The sequence below is a fragment of the Heptranchias perlo genome, chromosome 37 (assembly GCF_035084215.1).
Source record: "Heptranchias perlo isolate sHepPer1 chromosome 37, sHepPer1.hap1, whole genome shotgun sequence".
Lineage (NCBI taxonomy): Eukaryota > Metazoa > Chordata > Chondrichthyes > Hexanchiformes > Hexanchidae > Heptranchias > Heptranchias perlo.
In genome coordinates this window covers 400,452-415,356 of record NC_090361.1, presented here as the reverse complement: position 1 = coordinate 415,356, position 14,905 = coordinate 400,452, and the positions used below count along the sequence as shown (strand labels likewise).

General features: G+C 43.8%; 1 protein-coding gene and 1 non-coding gene across 4 annotated transcripts in view; one reads left to right on the top strand and one right to left on the bottom strand.

Moving 5' to 3' along the window:
• Positions 1-3,058: 3,058 nt before the first annotated feature.
• LOC137304565 (U6atac minor spliceosomal RNA) lies at positions 3,059-3,185 on the top strand. Its single transcript, XR_010958592.1, has one exon. It is a non-coding gene; the product is annotated as a U6atac minor spliceosomal RNA (small nuclear RNA).
• A 7,231-nt stretch (positions 3,186-10,416) lies between these two features.
• The window catches only part of LOC137304339 (ral guanine nucleotide dissociation stimulator-like 1), a 66,164-nt gene continuing 61,675 nt past the window's right edge, over positions 10,417-14,905 (bottom strand). For all 3 annotated transcript variants that reach the window (XM_067972887.1, XM_067972889.1, XM_067972888.1), the window contains 2 exons: positions 14,549-14,663; positions 10,417-14,222 (listed from right to left, as the gene is read on the bottom strand). In XM_067972887.1, coding sequence (XP_067828988.1) covers positions 14,089-14,222; positions 14,549-14,663 — 249 coding nt within the window. In that variant the 3' untranslated portion in view covers positions 10,417-14,088. The remainder of the gene's footprint in view (positions 14,223-14,548; positions 14,664-14,905) is intronic.

Here is a 14,905-nt window from a genome sequence, read left to right as displayed (position 1 = left end):
ATCCCTTTATGGCAATGTAGCTTGTAACCAGTTATTGAAAGCTTGCTCTCAATACTGAAGGAGATTTTTCTTGTGAACAACAATGGATATAGATCTTTTGACATAAAAAGAAAATATCTACAAATATTGGTAATCTGCAATTAAACATAATACTGGAAACAGACAGTAGTTTGGTAAGCCTGTGAAAATGAAATGACAGGTTAACATTTAGGGAGTCTCTTTGTTCTGAAGAAGGCTTCATCCCCAAAACATTAAATCCTTTCAGAAGCTTAAGCACCTGCATTATATTTCTGCATTATCTGTTATTACTGTACGCATATATACAGTAGATATGCATGGTACTATGTATACTAAACACAGGTACAGTAGATATTTGGTATAGTCACCATTTATAGTACATGTATATGCTACGGATACTGTATATAGTGCAAATACCTTATATTCTACAGATACTTTGTAAAGTATACATGTATATAGTACAGATACCATTTATAATACATATATAGTACACACACTGTGTGTGTGTGTGTGTGTGTTGTGTGTGTGTGTGCAGCGCGACTGCGTGCGTGCATGCACTATATATGTATATATAAGAAATTGCACCTTTCAAGACATCCCAAAGCACTTCATGGCCAATAAAGTACTTTTGAAGTGTAGACCCTGTTGTAATGTAGGAAATGCAGCAGCCAATTCGTGCACAGCAAGCTCCCACACACTGCAATGAGATAAATGATCAGATAATCTATTTTAATCATGTCAGTTGAGGGATAAATGTTGGCCAGGGCACTGGGAGAACTCCTCTGTTCTTCTTCAAATAGTTCTATGTGATCTTTTACATCCACCTGAGAGGGTAGACGGGGCCTCAGTTTAACGTCTCATCTGAAAGACGGCACCAGTATTGCACTGGAGTGTCAGCCTGGATTATCAGCTCAAATCTCTGGAGTGAGACTTGAAACCACATCCTTCTGACTCAGAGGCGAGAGAGTGCTACCCACTGAGCCAAGGCTAACACCAGCTATAATACAGGTACCGTCTATAGTACAAATACATTGTAAAGTCAAACTATATAAACTGTGTATAGTAAACATATATGTAACACTAATGCCTTACATAGGGTACAGATAGCTAGTATATATAGTTCAGAAACTGTGTATAGCACATAGCATAAATACTTTACATATAGTATAGATATCTTATACAGTACAGATAAAGAAAGACTTACATTTTAATAATACCTTTCACGACCTCAGGACATCCAAAGCACCTTACAGTTAATTAAGTACTTTTTGAAGCATAGCCGCTGTTGTAATGCAGGAAACGGGGCTACCAATTTGTACACAGGAAGCTCCCACCCACAGAAAGGTGATAATGATCAGGTAATCTTTTTTAGTGATGTTGATTGAGGGATAAATATTGGCCCGGACACTGGGGAAAACTCCCCTGCTCTTCTTCGAAATAGTGTCATGGGATCTTTTACGTCCATCAGAGAGGGCGGACGGGACCTCGATTTAAAGTCTCATCAGGAAGACGGCACCCCCGGCAGAGCAGCACCCGGCAGGGCAGCACCCCCGGCAGAGCAGCACCCGGCAGGGCAGCAGCACCCGGCAGAGCAGCACCCGGCAGGGCAGCAGCACCCGGCAGAGCAGCACCCCCGGCAGGGCAGCACCCCCGGCAGGGCAGCAGCACCCGGCAGAGCAGCACCCGGCAGAGCAGCACCCGGCAGCAGCACCCCCTCAGCCTGGATTTTAGGCTCAAGTCTGTGGAGTGGGATTTGAACTCACGACCCTCTGCCCCAGAGGCCAGAGTTGCTGTCCCTGCAGCAAATACTTTATATTGAGCACAGGGTCTCTCTATTACACAGGTGTGCAGACAAAGTCCAGCTGTGTGATTAACCTGTAGAATACAGACAACATGGAACAGACGGTGCAACAGCTGGCCCAGATGTGGAGTTGCCAGATGTGGATGTGTTGTGAAAATTCCCGTTGCTGGGATTCCCTCCGATGCGGAGGCCGAGCGGAGGCGCCGGAATCCCGGGACTTTCGGTCAGCGGCGAGGCCGGAAAGTGGGGCGATCCCCCGCCCCCCGCGGAACAGAAACTCGGAAATTCTCAGCGTTAGAGGGAGGGCCGCAAATAACCCGCTCCACCGACACTTTACCCCGGGGCTCCCAGTGCGGCCTCCACTGACAGACTGAGTGGCAACGGAGCCCGCCCCCCATCGCGGGCAGGACATCCACAGGCCGGCAGCGGAATCCAAACGGATGGGAAGGTACAAATTGTAAAAAAACTAAAGGCCGACCTCAATCTGCCTCCAACTCGCCCACTTCTGCTTTAACAGGGTGGGTCGAGGGGCAGGTGACCAACCACTCTCAGGAGGCGGCTCGGTCACTAAAAGCTTTCAAGGAGGCTGCGGGCCTCCATCTTGACAGCGTTTTTATTTTAGCCTCTGAGGGTGGGGATTCCCAGACTTTCGCCTTCATGCTACGTAAGAGGCAGAGAGTAAAAAAGTAAGGAAGTCATGATGAACGTTTATAAAACTCTGGTTCGGCCACAACTGGAGTATTGTGTCCAGTTCTGGGCACCACACTGTAGGAAGGATGTGAAGGCTTTAGAGAGGGTGCAGAAGAGATTTACTAGAATAGCTCCAGGGATGAGAGACTTTAGTTACGTGGATAGACTGGAGAAGCTGGGGTTGTTCTCCTTGGAACAGAGACGGTTGCGAGGAGATTTGATCGAGGTATTCAAAATCATGAATGGTCTAGATAGAGTGGATAGAGAGAAACTGTTCCCATTGGTGGAAGGATCAAGGACCAGAGGACGTAGATTTAAGGTGATTGGCAAAAGGACCAAAAGTGTCATGCGAAGAAACTTTTTTACACAGCGAGTGGTTAGGATCTGGAATGCACTGCCTGAGGGGGTGGTGGAGGCAGATTCAATCATGGCCTTCAAAAGGGAACTGGATAAGTATTTGAGAAGAAAAAATGTGCAGGGCTACAGGAAAAGGGCAAGGGAGTGGGACTAGCTGGATTGCTGTTGCATAGAACCGACGTGGCCTCCTTCGTGTTGTATGAAAGGAGAGAATGTTAGCACTCCCCTTGATAAGGATGGAAGGGGCCCTTGTGGCCATACAACACACAAATGGTTAAGGCATTGCCACCTACTTAGTGGCATCTAACCATGTTTTCTTGTACAAAGAAGGTTCACTCGGTTAATCCCGAGGATGAGGGGGCGGACATATGAGGAGAGGTTGAGTAGATTGGGACTCTACTCATTGGAGTTCAGAAGAATGAGAGGCGATCTTATTGAAACATATAAGATTGTGAAGGGGCTTGATCGGGTGGATGCAGTAAGGATGTTCCCAAGGATGGGTGAAACTAGAACTAGGGGGCATAATCTTAGAATAAGGGGCTGCTCTTTCAAAACTGAGATGAGGGAAACTTCTTCACTCAGAGGGTGGTAGTCTGTGGAATTTGCTGCCCCAGGAAGCTGTGGAAGCTACATCATTAAATAGATTTAAAACAGAAATAGACAGTTTCCTAGAAGTAAAGGGAATTAGGGGTTACGGGGAGCGGGCAGGAAATTGGACATGAATTTAGATTTGAGGTTAGGATCAGATCAGCCATGATCTTATTGAATGGCGGAGCAGGCTCGAGGGGCCGATTGGCCTACTCCTGCTCCTATTTCTTATGTTCTTATGTTCCATGCTGTAACCTTTCTATGATTCTATGATTCTAGAAGACAAGAAGGCCCGGATCAGCAGGTAAGTACCTTTATAGCACATCTTGTGGGCCCGGAGGAGCAGGAGTGCTTCCCCCAAACCCGCAATCAAACCTGCCCCTCGTCGGGAGTCAAACCTGCCCCTCACCCTTCCAGTAGCGCCAGAAAATGCATTTCAAGGGCAAATGGGTCGGCGATTTGGTGACGTTTCCTCTCCTCAATGCCTCAAATTCCTGACAAGTTCATACAATTTTATGGAAAACCGAATATGGAAAGGACAGAGAACACAAATGATTCCTGAGGTAATAACTGCCTGAGCCTCGTAGGCAAGTATTTTGAATAGACTTTGATGTAATTAAATGAGACAGACAGTTCTGGTCACTTGCATGTTCTTTCAGTAATGGTGCTGGTGATTTTCCAGTTGTGGTTTTCAGTAATGTCAGCAGATTGTTGGAACACTCGCGGCTCCAGTAGCAACAACACTGCACTTTCACTTCTTCCTCTGGTCATTTCCCAGCTTGGTGCAGCACATTTTAATTTAACTCTTTCTCACTGATTTTCTAAGGACACACCTTCTCTCTATTGTGACTAAACTTCTCTCTCTCCCCTCCCACCTCTTCACATTACCGTTCCCTGTATTACAGTAGGTGTCTCTTCCCATTAATCAGCAACAGCCAACAGAATTAGTGTTCCATCACTAGCAGCAAAAAGATACAACTCAAAATCTCGCCCCCCAACAAACACAGACAAAGCACCAGTAGGACTTCTGCTAATCTCTGTGAATGATTCATGGGCTGTGCCTGGAGCTAAGAAGCAGTAGGTGTTATCGCGTATCTGGGCTTCAATCCAGCGCAGGCCGATGAGCTGAAATTTGCCGTTTTGAGGTAGGTTTTTATGTCTGTGTACATTCTGCATCTATATAAATGCAAGTTGTTGTTGCATCTAACCTTTGCTGGATAGAGCAGTGTAAGGGGAGCTTCATTCTGCATCTAACCTATGCTGCACATGGCCTGGAAGTGTTGACCAGGAAGTGTAGAGGGAGCTTTACTCCACAACTAATCCATGAGGCAGGGACTAATTAGGAACAGTCAGCATGGTTTTGTGAGAGGAAAATCATGTCTCACGAATTTGATTGAGTTTTTTGAAGGGGTAACCAAGAAGATAGATGAGGGCTGGGCAGTAGACGTGGTCTACATGGACTTCAGCAAAGCATTTGACAAGGTACCACATGGTAGGTTGTTACATAAGGTTAAATCTCATGGGATCCAAGGTGAGGTAGCTAATTGGATACAAAATTGGCTTGACGACAGAAGACAGAGGGTGGTTGTAGAGGGTTGTTTTTCAAACTGGATGCCTGTGTCTAGCGGTGTGCCTCAGGGATCGGTGCTGGGTCCGCTGTTATTTGTTATTTATATTAATGATTTGGATGAGAATTTAGGAGGCATGGTTAGTAAGTTTGCAGATGACACCAAGATTGGTGGCATTGTGGACAGTGAAGAAGGTTATCTGGGATTGCAACGGGATCTTGATCAATTGGGCCAGTGGGCCGATGAATGGCAGATGGAGTTTAATTTAGATAAATGTGAGGTGATGCATTTTGGTAGATCGAATCGGGCCAGGACCTACTCCGTTAATGGTAGGGCGTTGGGGAGAGTTATAGAACAAAGAGATCTAGGAGTACAGATTCATAGCTCCTTGAAAGTGGAGTCACAGGTGGATAGGGTGGTGAAGAAGGCATTCGGCATGCTTGGTTTCATTGGTCAGAACATTGAATGCAGGAGTTGGGATGTCTTGTTGAAGTTGTACAGGGCATTGGTGAGGCCACACTTGGAGTACTGTGTTCAGTTCTGGTCACCCTATTATAGAAAGGATATTATTAAACTAGAAAGAGTGCAGAAAAGATTTACTAGGATGCTACCGGGACTTGATGGTTTGACTTACAGGGAGAGGTTAGACAGACTGGGACTTTTTTCCCTGGAGAGTAGGAGGTTAAGGGGTGATCTTATAGAAGTCTATAAAATAATGAGGGGCATAGATAAGGTCGATAGTCAAAATCTTTTCCCAAAGGTAGGGGAGTCTATAACGAGGGGGCATAGATTTAAGGTGAGAGGGGAGAGATACAAAAGGGTCCAGAGGGGCAATTTTTTCACTCAAAGGGTGGTGAGTGTCTGGAACGAGCTGCCAGAGGCAGTAGTAGAGGCGGGTACAATTTTGTCTTTTAAAAAGCATTTGGACAGTTACATGGGTAAGATGGGTATAGAGGGATATGGGCCAAGTGCAGGCAATTGGGACTAGCTTAGTGGTATAAACTGGGCGACATGGACATGTTGGGCCGAAGGGCCTGTTTCCATGTTGTAACTTCTATGATTCTATGATTCTATGGTAACTGTCCTAGGAGTACTTGAAGTTGATGACACCCTTTTCTTGATGACATCTGTCTTTATTTTCAAGCACCATTCCCACCTCTTTCAAGACTGCTGTTATGACCCCACCCACCCTCAAGAAACCTCCATTCTCTATAACTACTGCCTGATTTTCACCTTGGCTAGGCCCTAAGCTCTGGAATTTTCTCTCTAAATCCTCCCCTGCCTATGTCCTGGAATCCATTGTTGTCTCATAACTAGCTCCCACCACTCCTTATTCAAGACTGTCCAATCCGATGTCCACCTCACCCACAACACTGAGCTGCACTGGTCAAAGTCACAAACAACTTTTGTGACTGCAATTGGCTCTCTCTGCATCTCCTCAACTTGTTCACTACCTTCAACACCATTGGCTATTCCATTCTTCTCCAATGTCTTTCCTTTCAGTCATCTCTCCTGAACTTCTTTGCCCACATGGTCACTTCTGATGTACTAGGGTCCAACCTTGGTCCCCTTGTCTTCTCTATCTACATTTTGTCCCTTAGCAACATAATCCTGAGGCATGGGGTCAGTTTCCAAACGTATGCTGACAACACTCAGGTTTACTTCTCTGCCTGTTTTATCAATCGAAAGACTGTTGCTTCAACTATCTGCACAACATCAACATCTGGGTAAGTCAAAATTTCCTCCAGTTTAATGTTAGCCAAGTCAAAGCTTTCCTTTTTGGTTCCTGCCAGTACTCGTATTCCTCTGTCCTTGACTCCATTAGCCACCTTGCTGAAACCTTAGGCTGTCAGGAGGTATGGAGCCTTGACACACTTGATGTACAAAGGGACCTGGGTGTCCTTGTACACCAGTCACTGAAAGCAAACATGCAGGTGCAGCAAGCAGTTAGGAAGGCAAATGGTATGTTGGCCTTCATTGCAAGAGGATTTGAGTACAGGAACAAGGATGTCTTACTGCAGTTATACAGGGCCTTGGTGAGACCACACCTGGAGTATTGTGTGCAGTTTTGGTCTCCTTACCTAAGAAAGGATATACTTGCCATGGAGGGAGTGCAGCGAAGGTTCACCAGACTGATTCCTGGGATGGCAGGACTGCCGTATGAGGAGAGATTGGGTCGACTCGGCCTGTATTCACTCGAGTTTAGAAGAATGAGAGGGGATCTCATTGAAACATATAAAATTCTGACAGGGCGAGACAGACTAGATGCAGGGAGGGTGTTTCCCCTGGCTGGGGGATCCAGAATGAGGGGTCACAGGGTCAGGAAATGAGGTAGGACATTTAGGACTGAGATGAAGAGAAATTTCTTCACTCAGAGGGTGGTGAACCTGTGGAATTCTGTACCACAGAAGGCTGTGGAGGCCAAGTCACTGAATATATTTAAGAAGGAGCTAGATAGATTTCTAGATGCAAAAGGCATCAAGGGGTATGGGGAGAGAGCAGGAATATGGTATTGAGATAGACGATCAGCCATGATCATATTGAATGGCGGAGCAGGCTCGAAGGGCCGAATGGCCTATTCCTGCTCCTGCTTTCTATGTTTCTATGTTTAAGCCCAAGCTTATCTTTCGCACCCAAATCCAGTGCATTACTGCTTTCTTCCATCTCCATAACATCACCTGTCTCAGGGTTCTCAGCTGCCAAAATGATAGTCTATGCCTTCAATGCCTCAAGGTTTAACTTCTCTAATTAACTTCTTTGACATCTATCTGAACTACCAGGACATCTCATCTGAAAGATGTTTGGTACTGAGCCACACAGGCCAGAAAGATCCCATATTTGATCCAAGCCTGTGCTGAGTTTGCTGATCTCAAGAGGGGTAGCAGTAGGTGTATAATTGGCCTCAATGGTCCTGGGCAAAGGGAGATGGAAAAAATCAGCCAGGGTTCCTGACAGTGCAGCACTCCCTCCGTACTGCACTGAAGTGTCAGCCTGGATTATGTGTTCAAGTCCTGGAGTGGGCCTTGAAGCCATAACTTTATGACTCAGTGGCAAGAATGCTATCAAATGAGTCAAGTTGACACTTGAGCACTTTTAGACATTTTTTGCATGAGGAGTGCTACAGAAATACAAGTTGTCATTGATGTGCAAAGACTGGATGGCCAATAAATGCTGGCCTCGTCAGTGACGCTCACATCCCGTGGATAAACAAAAAAAACTCATCATGTAGAATTTGACCAAAAATAGCAATAACATTTAAATTACCAAAAAATAAAAGTTTGACCTCTAGTTTGAAATAGTTTGACAGGTTTAACAGAAAGTAAATAACAGTCTTCTGGGTGGCTGAGAGGGTACATGCATTTCCCATTCAGGTACTGAGCCACACAGGCCAGAAAGATCCCATATTCGATCCAAGCCTGTGCTGAGTTTGCTGATCTCAAGAGGGATTGCAGTAGGTGTACAATTGGCCTTCTGGGCAAAGGTAGAAGGAAGAATCAGCAAGGGTTCCTCTTCTGATCATTATCCAGTCATTCCTGACGGAAAGTGATAGCCTTACCTGACAAAAGTCTATTGATCTCAGTCTTGAAAGCTCCAACTGACCCCCAGCAACCACAGACTTTTGTGGTAGAGAATTTCAGATTTCTACTACCTTTGTGTGAAAAAGTGCTTCCTGAATTCCCTTTTAAATGGCCTGGCTCTAATTTTAAGATTATGTCCCCTCATTCTTGATTCCTCCACCAGAGGAAATAGTTTCTCTGTATCTCGATTCATGACCAAGAGCATGTGGAGTCAGGGGACAAGTAGCAGAATGGATAGCAAGCTGGCTACAGAACAGAAAACAGAGAGTAGGGGTTAAGGGTTGCTATTCAGTCTGGCAAAAGGTGGGAAGTGGTGTTCCACAGGGATTGGTGATGGAACCACTGTTATTCACAATTCACATTAACGATTTGAACTTGGGAATCAGAAATACAATTTCAAAATTTGTGGATGACATCAAAAATTGGGGTACAGTAAATACTGAAAAAGACTGCAGCAAATTACAAGATGGCATTAGTAAACTTTCAGAATGGGCAAGTATTGACAAATTAATTTCAATATAGAGTAGATAATATATTATACAATACAGAGCGTTCAGTATAAGTGTGAGGTGTTACGTTTTGATAGGAATAATAATGAGGCCACAAACTGCTTGGATAATAAGTCTAAATTGGGCAGAAGGATCTGGGGGTACAGATGAACAAATCACTAAAAGCAGCGACACAGGTTAATAAGGTCATTTTAAAAAGCAAACCAAGCACTGGGTTACATTTCTAGAGGGATAGAATTGAAAAGCAGAGAAGTTATATTAAACTTGTATAGAACCTTGGTTAGATCACACTTCGAGTATTGTGAACAGTTCTGGTCTCCATATTATATAAGGATATAGAGGCACTGGAGAAAGTGCAAAAAAGATTCACAAGGATGGTACCAGAACTGAGAGGATATACTGATCAGGAAAGGCTGAACAGGCTGGGGCTCTTTTCTCTAGAAAAGAGAAGGCTGAGGGGTGACCTGATCGATTACAAAAGGGTTTGATAGGGTAAACGTAGAGAAGATGTTTCCACTTGCGGGGGAGACCAAAACTAAGAGCCATGAATATAAGATAGTCACCAAAAAATCCAATAGGGCATTTCAGACAAACTTCTTTACCCAGGGAGTGGAACTCGCTACGACAAGTAATAGTTGAGGGGAATGACATAGATGCATAGAAGCTAGATAAGTATGAGGAAGAAAGGAAAAGGAGGATATGCTGATAGGGTGAGATGAAGAGTGGTGAGAGGATGCTCGTGAGGAGCATAAACACCAGCACAGACCAGTTGGGACAAATGGCCTATTTCTGTGCTGTAGACTCAATGTAACTCTATGTAGAGTACAGCTCCACACTGCCCTTCTCAGAGCGCTACTCCCTCTCACTCTAGGAGCCACACTACCTCTCTCTGAGCCATAGGTCTCCAGGACCACTCAAGTGAGAGATGGTTGTGTCTTATTTTTGTTTCTTTCCCCTCGTCTCCTGAAGGGACTGACTCTTGTTGGGATATGGTCCCATGGGCATCTGCCACGTTATCGTACTGTCACTGGATATTGAAGAGGTACACAAACTCTGGCTGAATTTTCCACCTCTAACCAAAGAACACCGAGGATAACTGTAACATCTGTGCTGTTGTCCCAGCGGAGATCAGCGCACTCAGGACAGGCTGGGAATCAAACCTCAGTAGGATTTATCAATAGAGTCATCAGGGCTCCATAGAGAATTGTGAATATCCGATATAAAATAACAATCCCAATCTCAGTGAGAAAAGGAACTACCCACTGGATTCAAACTAACTTCAGTGAAGTGCGGACAGAGGCAATAACCAGCTTTAGACTCAATTATATTCTCTGGAGAATCTATGAACAATTTGAAGATGTGTGAAATCTTATGATACTAACAGAAGGTTGTGGTGTTAGACTGCTAGGGTGAAGTTTATACATTTTTCTTGACTTAAGTTTGTCAAATTCAGCACTGTGATGTGAGCAGAATATGAGGCACAGAGGTCACCGCGTAGAAAATGTAAAACTCTGAAAAGTTCAAAGGAAATGCAATGTTCAGAACATCAATTCATGGACTCTGCCACCTCCTGTCAGTGCAGTCATCTGGATAAATTAAAAGCAATCTTCCTGTGTGGGACTGAATCGCACTTCTCAAGGGCAATTAGGGATGGGCAATAAATGCCGGCCTCGCCAGCGACGCCCACATCCCATGAATGAATAAAAAAAGACTAGGAAGATTCAGCTTCCATTCCCGGTCTGCTGAGTTTTTTTGGTTTTCCATCCATTTAATTTATTTGGACATAGACACAAGAGGATAGTGAAGTTTGTTGATACCAAATTAAGGGGTGTGAGAAAAAATGCAGGAGACTGCAGGAGAATATAGGCAGTTTAGCAGAGCGGGCAGATAGGTGGCAAGTGCTGTTCAATGCAGAGCACTGCATAGTATATTTGGGGAAAAACAGTGAAAGTAAGTACACCTTAATTGGTCAGATTTTTTTTTACAGAATGGAGGTACATAGATGTTTAAAGATGGGAATGCAAGTAAAAAAGGCAAATGGGATTCTAAGTTTTATACACAGAGACATTGAGTATAAAAGCAAGGAGCTGATATTGGATTTGTACAAGTCATTGGTGAGGCCACAGTATTGCAGGCAGTTCTGGGCACCCCATTATAGGAAGGATATTAGAATCATGGAAAGGATATAGTGAAGATTTACTAGAATAATCCCTGAATGAGAGGTTTTATAGTTATGAAAAATTGGGGCTTTTTTCTTTGGAACAGCAAGATTAAGGGGGCATCCAATAGAGGTTTCCAAAGTTATGAAAGCTTCTGAGACAGTAAAATTGTGAATGATCATTTCCACTGAGGGGGTAATCAGGGGGTACAGACTCAGGATTTTTACTGGAAAAATAAATGGGTAAGCTAGAAGAAAAAAGTTTTCACATAGAGGGTTATTAGAACACTGAGGCAGAGACTAACATCATTTAAAATTAAATTAGATAAGATTTGAAAAGGCAGAATATAAAAGGATGTTGGGAAATGGGATTAGAATAGACAGGGTCCAGTTGAAGAGCGGGCAGTGATATGATGAGATGGATAGTTTCCTTCTGTGCTGTACTTTTAGATTCTGTGAGTTAGCGAATCTCAGCCAGAGTGGCAGTAGTGGGTACAATTGGTGTCAACATCCCTCGATTAGGGAGTGCAAAAATCAGCCAGGGTTCTAAACACTACGTTCCTTTGAATCTTTCAGGATTTAGTGATTACTAGAAAATGGTCAGGTTAAAGTGACTACAACTGGCTCAAGTGACTGAATGGCCTTCTGTTCCTATTGGACAGACAGCAGAACTATCCAAAGTTCAAGGATCAGAGTAAGTTTCTAGTATAAGAGACATCCTGATCCTGCCCTTTTCATACAAACTCCTCCAGGTATTGGACCAGACTGAACTTTTAACAATACATCTGAGGAGGTTCCCCATTACTTTATATTTGATCCTTATGAATGGTCTAACTTGAAGCAGTGAAACATCACACAGTCTTTGGTTAGAATCAGGACTTTGAGATTGTTGGCCAACAGTTGTTGGTTTGTAGTTGACCTTCTTCACCTCAGTTAACAATTTTTTTTACACAGTTAATTTAATAGAATGTCTGCTCTTTTTTTCCACTGTTTATGACTCATGAACATTTTTCATCCTTCCTCCCCTAAAGGCGCTGACTCTAGGCAGGTTTCTGTTCTATGGGCAATGGCCAACCTCTCTTACCAGTCATCTTCCAAAATTCTATAGATTATGGAACAGTTCCTGCAGATTGGAGGGTGGCAAATGTAACCCCACTATTTAAAAAAGGAGGGAGAGAGAAAACAGGGAACTACAGACCAGTTAGCCTAACATCAGTAGTAGGGAAAATGCGAGAGTCTATTATAAAGGATGTGATAACAGGACACTTAGAAAATATCAGTGGGATCAGACAAAGTCAACATGGATTTATGAAAGGGAAATCATGTTTGACAAATCTACTGGAGTTTTTTGAGGATGTAACTGGTAGAATAGATAAGGGAGAACCAGTGGATGTGGTTTATTTGGATTTTCAGAAGACCTTTGATAAAGTCCCACATAAGAGGTTAGTGTGCAAAATTAAAGCACATGGGATTGGGGGTAATATACTGTCATGAATTGAAAATTGGTTAACAGACAGGAAACAGAGAGTAGGAATAAATGGGTCTTTTTCAGGGTGGCAGGCAGTGACTAGTGGGGTACCGCAGGGATCAGTGCTTGGGCCCCAGCAATTCATAATCTATATCAATGATTTGGATGAGGGATCCAAATGTAATATTTCCAAGTTTGCTGACAACACAAAACTAGATGGGATTGTGAGTTGTGGGGAGGATGTAAAGAGGCTTCAAGGTGATTTAGACAAGTTGAGTGAGTGGGCAAATACATGGCAGATACAGTATAATGTGGATAAATGTGAAGTTATCCACTTAGGAAGAAAAAACAGAAAGGCAGAATATTATTTAAATAGTGATAGATTGGGGAATGTTGATGTACAAAGGGACCTGGGTTTCCTTGTACACCAGTCACTGAAAGCAAACATGCAGGTATAGCAAGCAGTTAGGAAGGCAAATGGTATGTTGGCCTTCATTGCAAGAGGATTTGAGTACAGGAGCAAGGATGTCTTACTGCAGTAAAAAAAGGCCTTGGTGAGACCACACCTGGAGTATTGTGTGCAGTTTTGGTCTCCTTACCTAAGAAAGTATATACTTGCCATAGAGGGAGCGCAGCGAAGGTTCACCAGACTGATTCCTGGGATGGCGGGACTGTCGTATGAGGAGAGATTGGGTCGACACAGACTGTATTCACTCGAGTTTAGAAGAATGAGAGGGGATCTCATTGAAAGATATAAAATTCTGACAGGGCTAGACAGACTGGATGCAGGGAGGATGTTTCCCCTGGCTGGGGGGTCCAGAACAAGGGGTCACAGTCTCAGGATACAGGGTAGGACATTTAGGACTGAGATGAGGAGAAATTTCTTCACTCAGAGGGTGGTGAACCTGTGGAATTCTGTACCACAGAAGGCTGTGGAGGCCAAGTCACTGAATATATTTAAGAAGGAGCTAGATAGATTTCTAGTCACAAAAGGCATCAAGGGGTAAGGGGAGAGAGTGGGAATATGGTATTGAGATAGAGGATCAGCCATGATCATATTGAATGGCGGAGCAGGCTCGAAGGGCCGAATGGCCTACTCCTGCTCCTATTTTCTATGTTTCTATGTTTACCTCACCCAGAAAGGCATTGTTCATGTGTGGGTGTCAGTAGGATAAGCAACTGGGGGAGATATCACAGCCAAATCTGATGCTGTCCTCATCCGACATCCAAACACATCCCTGACCCAGACCCACATCTACCCCTTCTCTGCCAGTAAACCTGGAGTGTGAACAAGATGATGTGAACAGTTTTTTCTTCAGCCTCAGGGCATGTGCCATCACAGTCCACATTTAATTAACTTTTTGGTGCTCGTGTGAACGCTGAGTCAGGATTCTGAAACCTCGTAGCTTTTTTCCTCAGGATGAAGTTAAAATTCACTGCAGTGTTCATGGCGTAAAATACATTGGCGTGATCTGGAATAACGAGCTCTGGAAAAGTAAAGTCAGATCATAACAAGATACAGTGGTCTGTAATCAGAGTAAATTGTCACTCTCACATGCACACACACATGTGCACACCTATGCACAAACCCACATCTGTATGCAACAGTCACACATGCATATTCCAACATGTGTGTATATATACACGTGCATATGTACACAAATGTGTGCAAGTACATATACACACACAAGTACGTGTATACACACACACACACACACTCAAACAGTCAAGTCTACAGATAGATGGATTTAGAGTCACTCACAAACAGGAAGACTTGTCTGTAATAAATTAATATGTATCTCTGAACCATTACCTTGACCTTCAGCAATGATCTGGGCAAGCTGGAATTGCTCAGGCCTCTCAGATTCTAAATGATGTTTGGCTAAAGCTCGCTGGATAACTACTGGGGTCTTGTCTTGATTGGTCAGCTGTCAAAGAAGAGTATAATGTCCAATATTATTTTCAAATCAGAAGTTTTGTCAGCAGCATAGATACAGACTGAATCATTAATGGACAGTATCAGACGCAGACACAGACTGAATCATTAATGGACAGTATCAGACGCAGACACAGACTGAATCATTAATGGACAGTATCAGACGCAGACACAGACTGAATCATTAATGGACAGTATTGTGGCAAACAGAGGGCGAAAGGCTGGACAATTGAG